The following is a 14,532-nucleotide window of genomic DNA, read 5'->3' as shown; positions in this document are numbered from 1 at the left end:
AAGTGAGTTTGCTCCAAAATCCAATAATTATTCCAGTAATGCAAGAATATTGAGAATTTTAAATAGGCAAAATGAAGGGCATTATTTTATAAAAGAGATGCCTTAATAAGACTTAATTGCTAACATTTAATTTAAAATATGAATTTCCGTATTTCCAACCACAACTATAGTTTACCTGTTACTAATGCACTGAGAAGAACATTGCATTATGGGTAAGTACTTAGAAAATTCTCTAAGGATAGTTAATAGAGCTTTGGGAAGAAATGCTTTCACTATTGGATAAAGTTTGCTTTATTGGATACCATTTGTTTTATGTTACATAGTTAGAAAATATATAAGTACCTACTCCTGGAGATTAATTTTAAATGGTGTTAGCTTGTAATATGAATAGCATAAAATTAAGGTGAGTGAAATAACTTCCTGGCATCAATTTGTTTTCTGAGAATTTTATTTTAAGTAAATGCTAAATATTATAAATATTAGCAGAAAAACACATTTTCATACCACACATGGTGCATAAAAAAATAATTATTTTTTCTTCTGTGGTTTTGAATTTCTCATTAAGGAAACTTAATTAGCTGATCATTCGTTAGAATTACAGCCATATATCAGATTGTTGGCATTTTAACATTACAGATAGTAAAATCTCGTAACCGGAATTGGGATAAAATAAATCTAATAGTGTAAACATAGTTTACATTCAACACTTAATTAAAATGAATGTATTAATCTTTTATATCTTGAGTTTCTAAGTAGCTTCTCCCACCTCACAATGTGCATAGGTAATAAATGAACTGAAAGCCATGTACAGTTGTGCAAATGATAAACAAAATGTTTATCATATATATGATAATTGTGATCATGATAATCATATATTATAAAAAATTTAGAAAGATAATACTTTATTAATTTATATGAATGTATATGAATAAAGGATGATATTTTCAAATATCACATAAGGGCTTAGGAAATTATATATTTGGCAAATTAAGTTTTTAATCTGACATCTAAATTAGAATCTTCATAATTTCTGGCCTAGCTTTAAACTAATAGTTTAGTCTAAAACATTTTTTTCAATTCTTTATTGTAGGCAGTGAGCACAGACCCTGTCCCAGTTAAATTACACTATGACAAATCGCATGATCAGGTCTGGGTGCTAAGCTGGGGTACCTTGGAGAAGACATCACCAACACTACAGGTAAGTGCATCTCTGTATATTAGAGAAAATAAAGATCTTTAAAGCTTTCAACATTTTGTTGGATATTTGTGATCATTTAACAATGACATTTTTCCATCTGAAGACTACAGCTTTGATCATAACTAGATAGGCACAGAAAAGGGCAAAAAAAAAGTTGGCACTCATGTACTTTTGGACGGGGGAAAATCGTAGGTTATATGTATTAAAGGTTATATTTATATGCAAAAAGAATAACCTATAGTGACAAAGCTGATGCCATTTGGAGGAAAAGAAAGTCATAATTTACTTTTCAACAATTTTGGTAAAGCATGTATGATAGAGACAAAGAGAATTCGACAGCAAAAGCCTCAAAGCCATTTCCATTTTTCTCTAATCAGGTAATATTCTATTATCTGAGGAAAGGCTTATTTCTAAAGGAAGAATAGAGGTGTTATTCTTAGGGATTTTGCCTCTGCCTTGAAGTTGTTTATGTGAGAACTTGACAGATACAGAAAAAGAAAAATCTGCATTTTGGTTATGACCCTTTGGAACAGTCTTTAGACTTTTATAATTACAAGTTTAAGCAGAAACAGAAAGGGAATGGGAATGAGTGTTTGGTCCTGGAAATGTGTTTTATATTACAGTATTTTTCAAAATGCTTTGCGATTTTGCTACTGCCTCTCTTAACAAGACCCCAAATTATTAACTTTTGGACATTTTAAAATAAATTCTTTTAAATGAAATAATTTTATTTTTAATCAGTTGTCACTACCAAGACTTTTAATGTTTCTGAGTTATTTTCGGTATGGCAATATTTAACTTACAAATGACACTTTTATGTAAATAGAATATTTTAATACAGCTAGCATAATGATGGATCATTTTATATTCACTAGAAATATGTGTCATTTGAAACATTGAAAATATATTATAGTATTTTAGTTATTGAGTTTGCAAATCAATCCACTCTCAAAATTTGAGGTCTTAAAATTAAAGGATGACTCACAATTCTGTGAGTTGGCTACCTGGGCAGCTCTGCTGATATGATCTGGCAGCACTCATGGGCTCCAGTTATCTGATAACTTGGCTAGAGGTGGAAGGTTCAGAATGCCCTATAGCTCTCACGTCTATCGCATGGTGGTAGTGCTCAGCTGGATGCTTTGTGTCCCATGCATGTGACGCTCACCCTGCCTCGTCACAGCATAACAGTTTTAGGTTACAAAAGTGGAAGCTACAAGACCAGCTGAGGTATGGGCTTCAAAATGCACCTAAAGCCAATTTTGCTACATTGTATTCATCAAAGCAAGTCACATTGCCTACCCAGATTCAAGAGGATAGAATGATAGAGCCAATTTCTTGATGGACAAAGCACAATCTTCACAAAGGGCAACTTTTAGAATCATCTATCACAATATGGTAATAGGTGCTTGCTATTTGAGATTTTGTATTCATGCATACTCTTTGCAAGATGAATAAAACAGGTCAATATATGTGTTTTTTTAGAAAATATTATTATAAATTATTTTAATACACTATTAACCTTAAGATTAGCATAGCTTAAAAGTTTAATTTTTTTCATGTCTTTCTTTTAAAAAACTAAAGCTGCATATATTTTTATTATACAGTTTTCTTTAGAATTGATCCCATCCTCTCCCCTTTGATTCATGAGTGTACACAGAAAAAAGCCTTCTGGAGGTGTTCTTCACACACATTATTCAGCCATCTAAAAATGGGTTCTTCATTTTTCTCTGGATGCCTAATAAAAATATTTTGTGTGAATAGAATATGGTATATTTTAAAAATATTTGCTGGGTGGGAGTGGAAGGTGTCACAACTGAAAATACAAAATAAAGTGTAGGAATTGAGAAATATCCTTTAAAAAGGTATATACAAGAAGATTTATTTACATAAGATTTATGTGTGTGCATATTATATGAATATGGATATAAGACTGATTAGATAGATAGGTAGATGGATGGATAGATAAATAGATAGATTGATAGATAGATAGGCAAACAGTATGATAGGAAACCCAAGATCTCTGGATCAGAGAACAGGCCATTTCTCACTCATGGAGCATGTTAGTGTTTATGCCCCAGCCCTAATCAACTCTGGGTCCCGTGGAGAGCCTAATGCTGCCCTGCATGTTCAGCACAGTTGCATGAACGAAGTGGTACCCTAGAATTATGTCTCTACGGTTTTTCAGGCTGCTGTCATATCAGCCTATCCTCTGTCTGGACAGATAATTATCATTACTCTAGAATGTATGAAAATCTTCCCCTGGAAGAGGAAGAGTAGGTCATTTCCCTTGAATGTCAGTAAATGGTTCAAAGGAGATAATTCTCTAAATCTCTCAGGAGCAAGACACTATCACTAGTCTCCAAGGCATTTTTGCTGTGCCATTAGCCTTAAACCAAGTTTGCCAATGCTCTTTGCTGTGAAAGACCTGACTCTGCAGAAATGTCAAAATATTCATGGATAATCGTCTCCCAAAAGATTATCAGGAAACATTCACAAAGGAAATGGAAGTCAAGACATGCTTCCTTTGGAGAAACTGAATTCACAAAACCAAAAATACGGGCAAGCCCTCACTTGCCATTTAGTGTTTCCCATGCCATCATGTTGAAAGATTAGGCTGGAAGAGAAATCAATGCTGAAGTATATTCTCAAGGATCAGAAAATTATACTTATCTTTTTCTTTGTGTTTTAATTTTTATTATAATTTAATCCATACATCTTTGTCAAATATACAAGCAAAATATGTATTTTCTGAGATATTTATAATAAAGACTAATGTCATAATTGTAGATATATGATAATATTTTCCAATTCATGTCCTCAGATGGATTCTCAAAGATTTATCATAATTTATTTTACTTTTAAAAGTCATATATGTCTTATAAAAAATTCAAAATACTGCTTTAAAAATCATAATGAGTCTGTAATCCACAAATTTCACAATTGGAGTATAATTAATGTCTTATCAACTGCACAATAATTAAAGAAAATATTCCCAGGAAATAACTTGAAGTAGAGGCCTTCCGTTTCACTATTGTTCAGGAAGTGGGCCCCAGCCAGGAGGAATTCCAATGGAACTCAATGGAAGTATATTCATTTAAATGAAGAAAAATTACCCTTTGGGAAAAACAAACTAACTCTAAAGCTAAAAATGATAAAATAAAATCTTGTCATAAAAACCAAGGAGAAGCTTTAGTCATGAGGGAGAATCACTATTTAACTTAGTCAGTAATTTAGGAAGTTATTTTGATGGCCATATGTAGAAAGTATTTAAAAGGGGATAAATTAAAGGCAGGAAAAAAGCCCTTTAGAAGGCCACCAGAACAACGGTTGTGCAGTAGGAACGATGAAAGGTAACAGGAGTGTAAACAGATGTAAAGAACTAATAGGATTTGGTAACTAACGGAATAAGGGAAATAAACTAGTTTAAATGTAGTTGACCTTTTCTTTAAAGGACTATAAAAGTTTTTTAAAAATTCATTATGAAAGATGAAATATCTTTTATTAAAACACTTAAACCCGTTATTTTTCAATGATAGGAGGAAAACTTTTTAAAATATGGATTTATGTATTCTAAGATTTTAAAAATTTAAAATGTTTCACATGATTTAATTTGGAGTTTTCAAAACTATGTTGCCAGTTATGTTATACTGAAGGGATTTTGTCCTAATATCACGCATTATATGTACGTTTGCATTTATTTTTCTCATTATAAGAAAATTAGGATTTTTATAATAAATAAGTTGCTTATATGCCTATTTATTTTATATTTTAAGCTGAAATTGTTCAAGACAAATATTTTTCTATTTTTTCTTTATAGAAACAACAGTTTCTATATTGAAAATAAGCAAAACATCACCGAATTGTAATTTGTGTAATAATATATTAATTTTAAGGATGGCATAAAGTCTATGCAAACAACTGCCAGAAACATTTATTTCATCTCTAAATAAAATTAAAACCTATACTACGAAGTGACTGCATTGTTGAGGTCTAACCGAGGCGTGTTCTGTTTAGGTAATTACCCTGGCCAGTGGTAATGTGCCTCACCACACGATCCACACCCAACCAGTGGGAAAGCAATTTGACAGAGTGGATGATTTTTTCATTCCCACCACAACACTCATTATCACCCATATGAGGTAAGTGCTAAGTTGAATGATTGACTTTTTAAAGATTTATCCCCAATTTAATAGAAAGCCATGTGAAACTTAGTTATAAAACAAATACACTTGTATAATTGCACTCGCTTTAGCTTTGTCGTATCGGCTTACTGAACCTTTGTTTATCAACATTAGTGATGAGTTTCCCATCAAATCTTTCTCTTTATGCCTAATGGAGGTGTGAATTTGTGAAAATACAGTTTTATTTTTAAAAATTACTTTAACGATGTTTTTGTAAATTGTCATTAAGATTTTTCTGACTGGGCTCTTACAAAATGCTGGCATATCCCCCCAAAATAAATAATTTAGAAGATAAAATCACTTCTCAAGTGGAGAGAATGTTAATTGAAACTTGGTATGGAGAAGCAGCCACAGTCATAGAAATGTATTCAATATAAATATTTTGTTCACTCTCATGTCATTTTTAGATCACATTGTAATTAATATAAAATTGTATTAGGAAATACAAGAAGTTGAAATGAAATGTTTGAGGTCTGCACTTTCAGAAAAGATGCTAGTGTGTTTTATTCTTGATGTATTCACAAGAGGCGAAAAAGTAATATTAACTTCTAGTGATAAAACTGCAAAGCTTTATAGAAGAGATTTAAATGCTAAAATGAGAAGGTTGGCATATCATGATATTTAATATTATGTATCTTTAAAATCTATTGAAACAATTTAAAAATATTTGCTTAGCAATGTTAAAAATGAATTTGGACCAAACAAAGATTTTGTCCTTTTTCTCAAGTGAATTCTGATGTGTAGGAACTGCTCCAGCTAAGTTATGTGAGCCATTATTGGATTATTGTGCGTATTTGTTTCCTTATTTAAATTAAAAATTGTATCATCTAAAAATTGCAGTTGTGAGAATTATGAAAGACTGCATAATTCAACTTTGCAAGAAATAAAAAGGGGGATTAATAAATCAGAATTGTAACTCAAAGACAGAATAAACTATTCCTTGCAAAGTCAAGTATATTTTCAAAGCTTGATATATTTGTCAATCAATTAGCCATTATTTTCAGAATGCCTATTATGTGCTCTGCAAAAAAGTGATTAAATAACATCATGTGCAGGCGGGGCATGCTGGCTTACCCCTGTAATCTCAGCATTGTGGGAGGCTAAGGTGGTGGTGTAGCTTGAGTACAGGAGTTCAAAACCAGCCTGAGCAATATGGCAAAACCCTGTCTCCATTAAAATTTCAAAAATTAGCTGGCACGGTGGCGCGCGCCTGTAGTCCCAGCTACTCATGAGGGTGAGGCAGGAGGATTGCTTGTTCCTGAGAGGTGGAGGTTGCAGTGAGCTGAGGTCACACCTTGTGCTCCAGTCTCTGTAACAGAGCAAGACCCTGTCAAAAATAATAATTATTATTATTATTTCAAATGTTTATGGAAAATAAATTATTGAAACTACAGACTATCTGATGAAATTAATAATGTTTGGGTTCTGATTGTAATAGCAGAATTAAAATTAAAAATCAGAGTTGGACTGAAATGGCACTACTTAAAATGATATCTGAAAAATATATGAAGCTTTTATACATATTTAATGAAGATAAAATTTCATTTGTCATTGGGTGTTATGACTAATAAATATTCCTTTGCTATTTTCAAGTTATTGACAAAGTATTAATAACCAATAATTAGATATGTAACCTTTGTTTTTATCTCACTTGCTTATTCCCTATTACTGTATTTAATATACTATTATCAATCCTCCTTATTTTTTTTAAATGTACTATTAGTACAATTTCTTTGAGAAAAGTTTTAGTGTGTATGACACCGCTAGGTATAATTGTGTATAGTTGAGAGTGTTTTCATCCTATAATATGTGAAGTTATCATTATATTAAAATACCTACTGGGGTCAAGAGGATAGACTTTGGTGTCATGCAGTAAGTATTATTTGTAATTCTGTGTTTGTAGATATAATTTATATTTTGTCAGACCATAATGTCTCTTTGGGTTCTAAATGATTACCTCAGAGCTGGAGGTGGAGCTAACATTAATTCAAAAAACATCTAAATATTGTGAAGAAGTGTAAGGTACACATTTATTTTAGTTCTATATATTATGAAAAAGAGTGAAAAGTATAATCAAGGATATTTTTAAGCATCTTTATATTCTTTTGAGGAGTGTGCAGTGAAATGCATGGGTATTTTGTCACTACTTTATTTATATGTATTTAATTTAGTAAGAGTAATTTAGTAAAAATAAAAATTAAATTATGGCAATCCTACCTGCTTGTAGAATCCCATTTTAATGAACGTGGATGATCATCAAATTTCTTAGTGCAGCTCGAAGTAATTACTCATTTTACTACAGTGAATGCGAGGAGTAAAAATTAACATGCGTTTCCAAAAATAAACTGTTAACTATGTAAGGTAGTTTCAACATAATGAGAATTTATTCCACATCAGGAACACCTGAGTGATTGGATATGGTCTTTCCTCTTACCAATTTCATATAGTTTCTTTCTTTCTTTCTTTCTTTTTTCTTTTTTTTTTTTTTTTTTTTTGAGACGGAGTCTCCCTCTGTCGCCTAGGCTGGAGTGCAATGGTACGATCTCGGCTCACTGCAACCTCCACCTCCTGGGTTCAAGCAGTTCTCCTGCCTCAGCCTCCCGAGTAGCTGGGATTATGGGTGCCCTCCACCACACCCAGCTAATTTTTGTATTTTTAGTAGAGATGAGGTTTCACCATCTTGGTCAGGTTGATCTTGAACTCCTGACCTCAAGTGATCCACCTGCCTTGGCCTCCCAAAATGCTGGGATTACAGATGTGAGCCACAGTGCCCGGCTCATATAGTATACTTCTAAGCAAATTCAGCATGTATTTAAATATGTGCTGCTGAGATTGAATCGTTATGAATTGTGTTTTTCAGAATTTGACACTACTTTCTGACTGTTGGGCTTAGTAGAAATTTCCGTACCAGGCAGAGGGTGTGAAACATATGTGTTGAATTAATATTAGTTTTCTTTCTCTGACTCTACATCACATTAATCTGCTTTTCTCTCATGCTGGTACACTTATTTCATATAATTTATATCTTCAGTGTCTGAAAAGCTTCTGGACAAGTGTCAGGCTTTTATATTCTTAGTGCCTAAAAACCACTGGACGCTTAATTTATGTTTCTCATAGGAATGGAAGTAAAGAAGGAAGAAATTGGTACACTATTTTCTAAACAAGATTATCTGGTACTGAGGGAAGAACTGTGTTTCCTATATATGGATTTCTCAGCCTCCAACACATTATCAGCGTTAAGCAAATGCTGTGTTCAGAGCACACAAATTGTGTGGAACCAGTAACTACGGTAATAAGAATTTACATCTGCTGTCAGACAGATCTAAGCCTGAATATCCCAGCAACACCAGTCACCATTGACTCTGGTGACCTTAGCCAATTTACTTCATTTCTTTCTAAGGACTGGAATAAAATAATGCTTGAGTATTCAGTTGCTCACTAGTTGTTGTCCAGACTTCATAATCTTCACTGGGACACTGGCTCCCCATGGATTATTTACCATTTTCCTGAAAGTCTGTACTTTTCCCTGCCTGGCTTCATCTCATTTTTTCCTCCAGTTTTTCTGTTTCTGTGCCTATGATTTTCAGGCTTCTTTAATCTTTAAGCGTATCAGATAAGCATGCAGTGTCATAAAGTAAATCATGACTGAGGAATTTAAGAATACCATTTAAGACACATTTTCAGACTTGAAGTTAGTAAAAAATTTTCTTTAAAAATTTAAACTTAAGCAAGAAATTAATAAATCATGGAAGCCATAGTTTTAAAGTTGAAGAGATTATGCAATGCAAACGGAGTTTATTTTGGAATGACATAAGAAGTATAAATTCGTTATAGGACGAATTTCAATTTAGATTTTTATTTCTATAAATAAACATATACAGATACATAAAATTAAAAGTGACTGTTAAAAATGAAGATGAATGTAATTCTCATAATAGTCAATTATGTCTAATAAAATTTGAAATGATAATACGTTACCTTCAAAATCAATTGTAGACAAATATAAAGCAACGTTTCATTATTCTATGTGTAATTTGTATCCAAAAAAGTAAGTTTTATAACTCAGTTGTCATATTAAATTGAAATTACAATATCGTTACATGTAACTAGATATATTTGAATATTTGAAGAATATTGTAATTCTACTATTGTTAACTTTTTAAAAATTTCATGGCTAATGCATAGGAGATTTGGTGAGTTTTCACAATGCTTGTGTTAAACTTCAAAACAAGTAATTCTCATAAAGCATGAGGATTTACATAATCAATTATTTTATTTTTGATGCCATTGTGAAGAGAAAAATTAAATATCAGTTTCTTATGTGTGAACATTTTAGCTTGCTGTGCAGGTGCAAGTAGAATTTGCATAATAAAGATCAATAGGTTTGGCAGTTACATGTTATATTTTCTTTTATACGTAAAGATTCTAGAAAGGTAAGGAGAATTGAGAAAAGAGGAGGAGAAGCTAAGAAGGTGGCAGATATTAGGCAATGAGTAATTTCCATGGAATTTTTCTATGAAACCTCCCTGAAAAAATCTTCACTAATCCTTCCTAAGAATTATTTGTTTGGGGCAGAAGGGGGATGAAAGTGAGAACTACATGGAGACCAAAGTGGTGCAGAGCAGGGAAATATAATAAATCTGAGTGCAGGATACCAAGAAGGCCCGAAAGTGTAACCTACCAAAATGCAAGAATTAGCAGAAGTCTTTCCTAGAGCTTTTGACATAGCAGGAATAAAATGTGTTGTCAAGAGAATAACAGCAAGATATCTTCACCTAGATTGCAAGGGAACAGCTAACATTTGGCTTATTTGGTGTTATAAGTAGAAATCCTTTAACGTTCTCACTGACTAAAATAATACCTTTGATACAATTTAAAACAAGCGCCAGTTGATTAAAAAAAAAAACAGATGTATTATAACTGGCCCTTTGTAGCACCTGCAAATCATTCTTTTCCCATTTCTTCTCCTATCTCTCCCAGTTAGAGTTCAAGTACAAACACATTTAATCCAATCTCGCTGAAACATGCTGATGTCAATTGGCACACGGGGCACTTAGAGTAAATTCAAGGAGATGACTTATGATTTATATATCCACCCCAGGGCTAGTCCTGTGAATAATAAGAGAAGGCATAAACTCAAGTGATATTATTTGAGATATCTTGAAAGGCTTACCTACTCTTGAAACCATCCCCCCCAACCCAAACTACTATTTGATTATATTGTTTGGAATTTCAAACCACTTTTCTCATTTTTTGGGTTATATTTGTATAGAAATCAATCTCTAAATTGCTCTTATTTCTTGAGAGGAAAATGCAGCAGTTAGGAAATTGATATGCTTATTATTGCCATTTTTGTCTAGGGGTTGATTGGTTGATTATGTAGTGTCTTAAAATGAATGTTTGTACTGGGGAGGGTGTGCGTGTATGTGTGCATGCACATTTATTTATTTCAGTCAGTGATTACATGATAAGCAATAAGATGAACAGAGATATTTGTAAATCACACTGACAGGGAGACTTTAAGCAACAGGCATTTATGTAAAATCCTGAAAATGCCAGTTCCCACAACTTTTTCCTCCTCTGTTAGCTTGGTTCATTTGGCATGACTTGACCTGCTAAATGAAACAAGTAAACAAACAACTAGTGTTCAAAAAGTTTCCTTATAACATTCCTCCCCTCCCCAGCACCACACCCCAAGATGATATTGGTTTGGACTCGAATATCATAGGGTAATTCAGGAATTCAGTGAAGTGGACCTCAGTGTTACTCTTCAATTTGAATGTGCTGGAAAGGACAAGGGTAGCTGGAAGGCGCTCCTTTAGGATCCTCAACGGTGAAATAAGTGCTAAGAGTGCAAGAGTACTTGGAGCCAAATGGGGGTAGTAAGGGGTAAGGATTTATCGTGTTTCCGATCAGTAGTAATCCCTGCACAGCCAAAGGCTATGGCTCTTCTACACAGATGAAGTAAGATGAGAGAATAAGTAGCGGACACCACTCTGGCAGTCTGGAGAGTGGTCTATAGCACTCCTTTTCCATCATAAATTACAGCAAGGAAATGATTAAGAAGGGATTGAGTTTGATATATGTTTCCTTAAAGCTCCTCCAAGGGATAAATAAACATTCTGTGAAAGTGAAAGTTAAAGTATATCATTCTCCCCCATATTTTATCAAATCCGTTAAAGCAAAAATTATATATATGGCTAACCATATATCAAGACAACTCATCTTATGACTTGATTCATGGAGAGGCCGGGTGTATGGAGATACAATTTTAGCACTAAAATGCTGTGGTTCCGTTGAAATCCTAGCACGGAAGAAATTGAAAATACCTTTTGTTCCATGGCATTTAGAGAAAAGTACAATCTTGGGATGATGAGCTGCAATTAACATTGTTTCAAAAAATGTTTTGTAGATGAAAATCTCACAAAAGTCACAATTCAGTGAGGTGTGTTTTAACTCCTTTCATCCTCACATGCTAATTCCTCCCACAAAGAGATATAAACTAACAAAGAATTCTAAATATCCCAGGAGCCAACTCTGTCTATACTCTCTCAAAAAGTGAATATTGAAATACACATAAGTTCTGAAACTGTGACCTTCCCTTTCCACAGTTTCTCTTACCTTCTTTACTCCCCCTCTTCACTCCAAATACAAACTATATTTTCAGAACCTGTTAACTCATGGGATCCTTAGATCCCCAGAGCTACTGCACTATCTGAAAGCAGAAGATATTCATAAATTATCAAAGTATATACATATACTTTTATATATGCCTGTGTGTATACATATGCAAACCGTTGTTAGCAAACCACCCAGCATTCTTATATGTGTGCAAAGTTTCATCTACATAAACACTGGATAACTTTCCTTAATCTTATTTCTAGTGAAGTAAACACACTGTACCCGTCAAGCTTTGATCTATAATGCCACTCTTTCTTTTTCATTGTGGTTACCTGGTTTGCTTTTATTTTAAGCAATATGTTCAACTTTGTTTAGCATATTAATCCAGGCCACACATTGAGTGTAAAATGCTTAGACAGAAAAAACAGAGTGCTTTTCAGTGTGTCACCTTTATTATTTCTTGAGTTAGAGAAACCTGTCTGCTACCCTTCTTAGTCTATGTTCTGTGTTAACTGTGCTCTGCTCTGACACTTGTAAGAAAGGAGTCTTGTCTCCGAAGTGGGTGAACATAATAGACCTGCACCTCTTTCCACAGAGTATTTTGTCAGTCATATTCCTAGCCCACATTTGCTATGTAATGTTTTTGTTGTATGGGTGAATGAGATTGGATTTAAAGAACAAGTTATTTTTAACATATGCATATGTAATTATTTTAAAAAGGAAGATTTTTTATGGGTATTATTGGTAGACTCTAAGCTCTAGAATTTAATAAAGACTCTAAATAAACTTATGCTACAACAATTTTTACTGAAGAAATCAATGGAGCACTAATAACACATAATTTAGAAACACTCCACATTGCAGATTTGACTCTTGAGTTTTATTATGCAAAGTAAAATAGCTCTTGCTTCTTCTCTCAGAGGTCCTTATGCTAACTCATCAAAGTGTTCAGTAAAACAGGATTGTTGATCTCACAGGATCCAGTATTCTCTTAAGAGACAGCTGTGGTATACATATATAAGCAAATATATATGCATATATAGGTACTTTTTTCTTTATTACATATGATTTTGGGTTTGCTGATAATGGTAAATCACACTTACTTTACCCTAAACAAGTCAATTATGTGGTTGCAGAGATTACTCTGTTTGCTCATTAGTAAAAACACTCCCAAATATGAATTAAAATGCATAAAGAAATATGTCAGTAGTTAAGACATAATGAATACATCGAGAGAGGGGCAGAGTTCATTGTGAGAATTTAAGAATTTTCTTATATGAATTTAAAGTGTACATTGCATGGCCTATTAATACATATATCTAATACATGCAATATTTTGAATCAATCATACATAGCATTAGCTAGTTCTCATAAAATTTTGGTAAAGAAAAAGATAATGTACATTGAGGTTTTTAATTCTTTGTATCATTAAGTGAATATATTACTTTTCTGTCAAAAGAAAAGGGCACATTATATATTTTATCATAGCATCTTATTTTATGAATTTATATTTTTCTTGATGCAACTGTTATTAAAATGATAAAACTTCAAATACAGGAGTATATAACTTAACAGAAACTCTTAAAGCATTCTACTGTGGCTTAACAAAGCAACACCATTAAATAAATAATTTTATCTTTGAGAATACATACATAAAATAATGGTAAAACATTTTGGAAACTTTCTGTGAATGTGACTAAATGCTTATTTTATATACACATCACTTTTTATTTTGTTTGACCATAAAAGCAAGATTAATTTACATGTAAAATTAGTGGTGGTGGCTGTGCAGGCAGTTTTGGGTGGGCATCAGTGATGGCCCTGATGTGCTGTATCTTCACAATGTTCAGTGGCTGTAAAAATTATTCATTGTGAATCCAACTGAGGTAATATTTTGTATCATATTATTTGAGTTATAAATCTGCTGATATATCTTCACTATAGCTATCCATGTACAATAAAGAAATTACTGGTTATTTTGAGTCAAACAAATAATATTCAGACAATCACATTCCTGTTTTCATTTAAATTAAATTAAATTTTTATTTTATTTAATTCAGGCATTATTTCACGTTTACTTTTTCTGATACAATGTTTTATTTCTTGCTTTTCCTTTTGAACAAGAAATAATGCAGTAAAATGTCAGGTTTTAGAGTTCTTTAAGATATGGTTCAAACAAAAATGAAGTACATGAAAAGGATGACACTGAGCCTTTAAAATGAACCATAACAGGGAAATCCAGCAAAGTAGTGGATATGTGGAGAAACTGTATTATATCTAAATTGTCATCTGTCATGGATGAAAATGATGTGTTGATAATACTTTTGATAGTACTTTTGATAACACTACAGATCAATTTTAACAGATACATTTGAAATTGATGTGTTTTAAAATATCTTAATATTTTAAAATACTTGAGAACAGTTTTTGGACTATCATAATATTTGGTTTACAGAAGGAGAATAAACAAGGCTTATTCTTATTAAATTCATTGTCAAAATTTCACATTCATTAGGGAAGCATGTTTTCTTA

General features: G+C 32.6%; 1 protein-coding gene across 6 annotated transcripts in view; it reads left to right on the top strand.

Annotated features, from left to right (window-relative positions):
• Positions 1–14,532, top strand: part of FSTL5 (follistatin like 5) — an 812,423-nt gene that overhangs the window by 744,056 nt on the left and 53,835 nt on the right. For all 6 annotated transcript variants that reach the window (XM_005556204.4, XM_005556203.4, XM_005556206.4 and 3 more), the window contains 2 exons: positions 1,091–1,198; positions 5,213–5,337. In XM_005556204.4, coding sequence (XP_005556261.3) covers positions 1,091–1,198; positions 5,213–5,337 — 233 coding nt within the window. The remainder of the gene's footprint in view (positions 1–1,090; positions 1,199–5,212; positions 5,338–14,532) is intronic.

Source organism: Macaca fascicularis, chromosome 5, assembly GCF_037993035.2.
Source record: "Macaca fascicularis isolate 582-1 chromosome 5, T2T-MFA8v1.1".
In the NCBI taxonomy this organism is placed as follows: Eukaryota; Metazoa; Chordata; class Mammalia; order Primates; family Cercopithecidae; genus Macaca; species Macaca fascicularis.
Note: the sequence above shows the minus strand (reverse complement) of the source record. Positions and strands in the feature narration are given on the sequence as shown.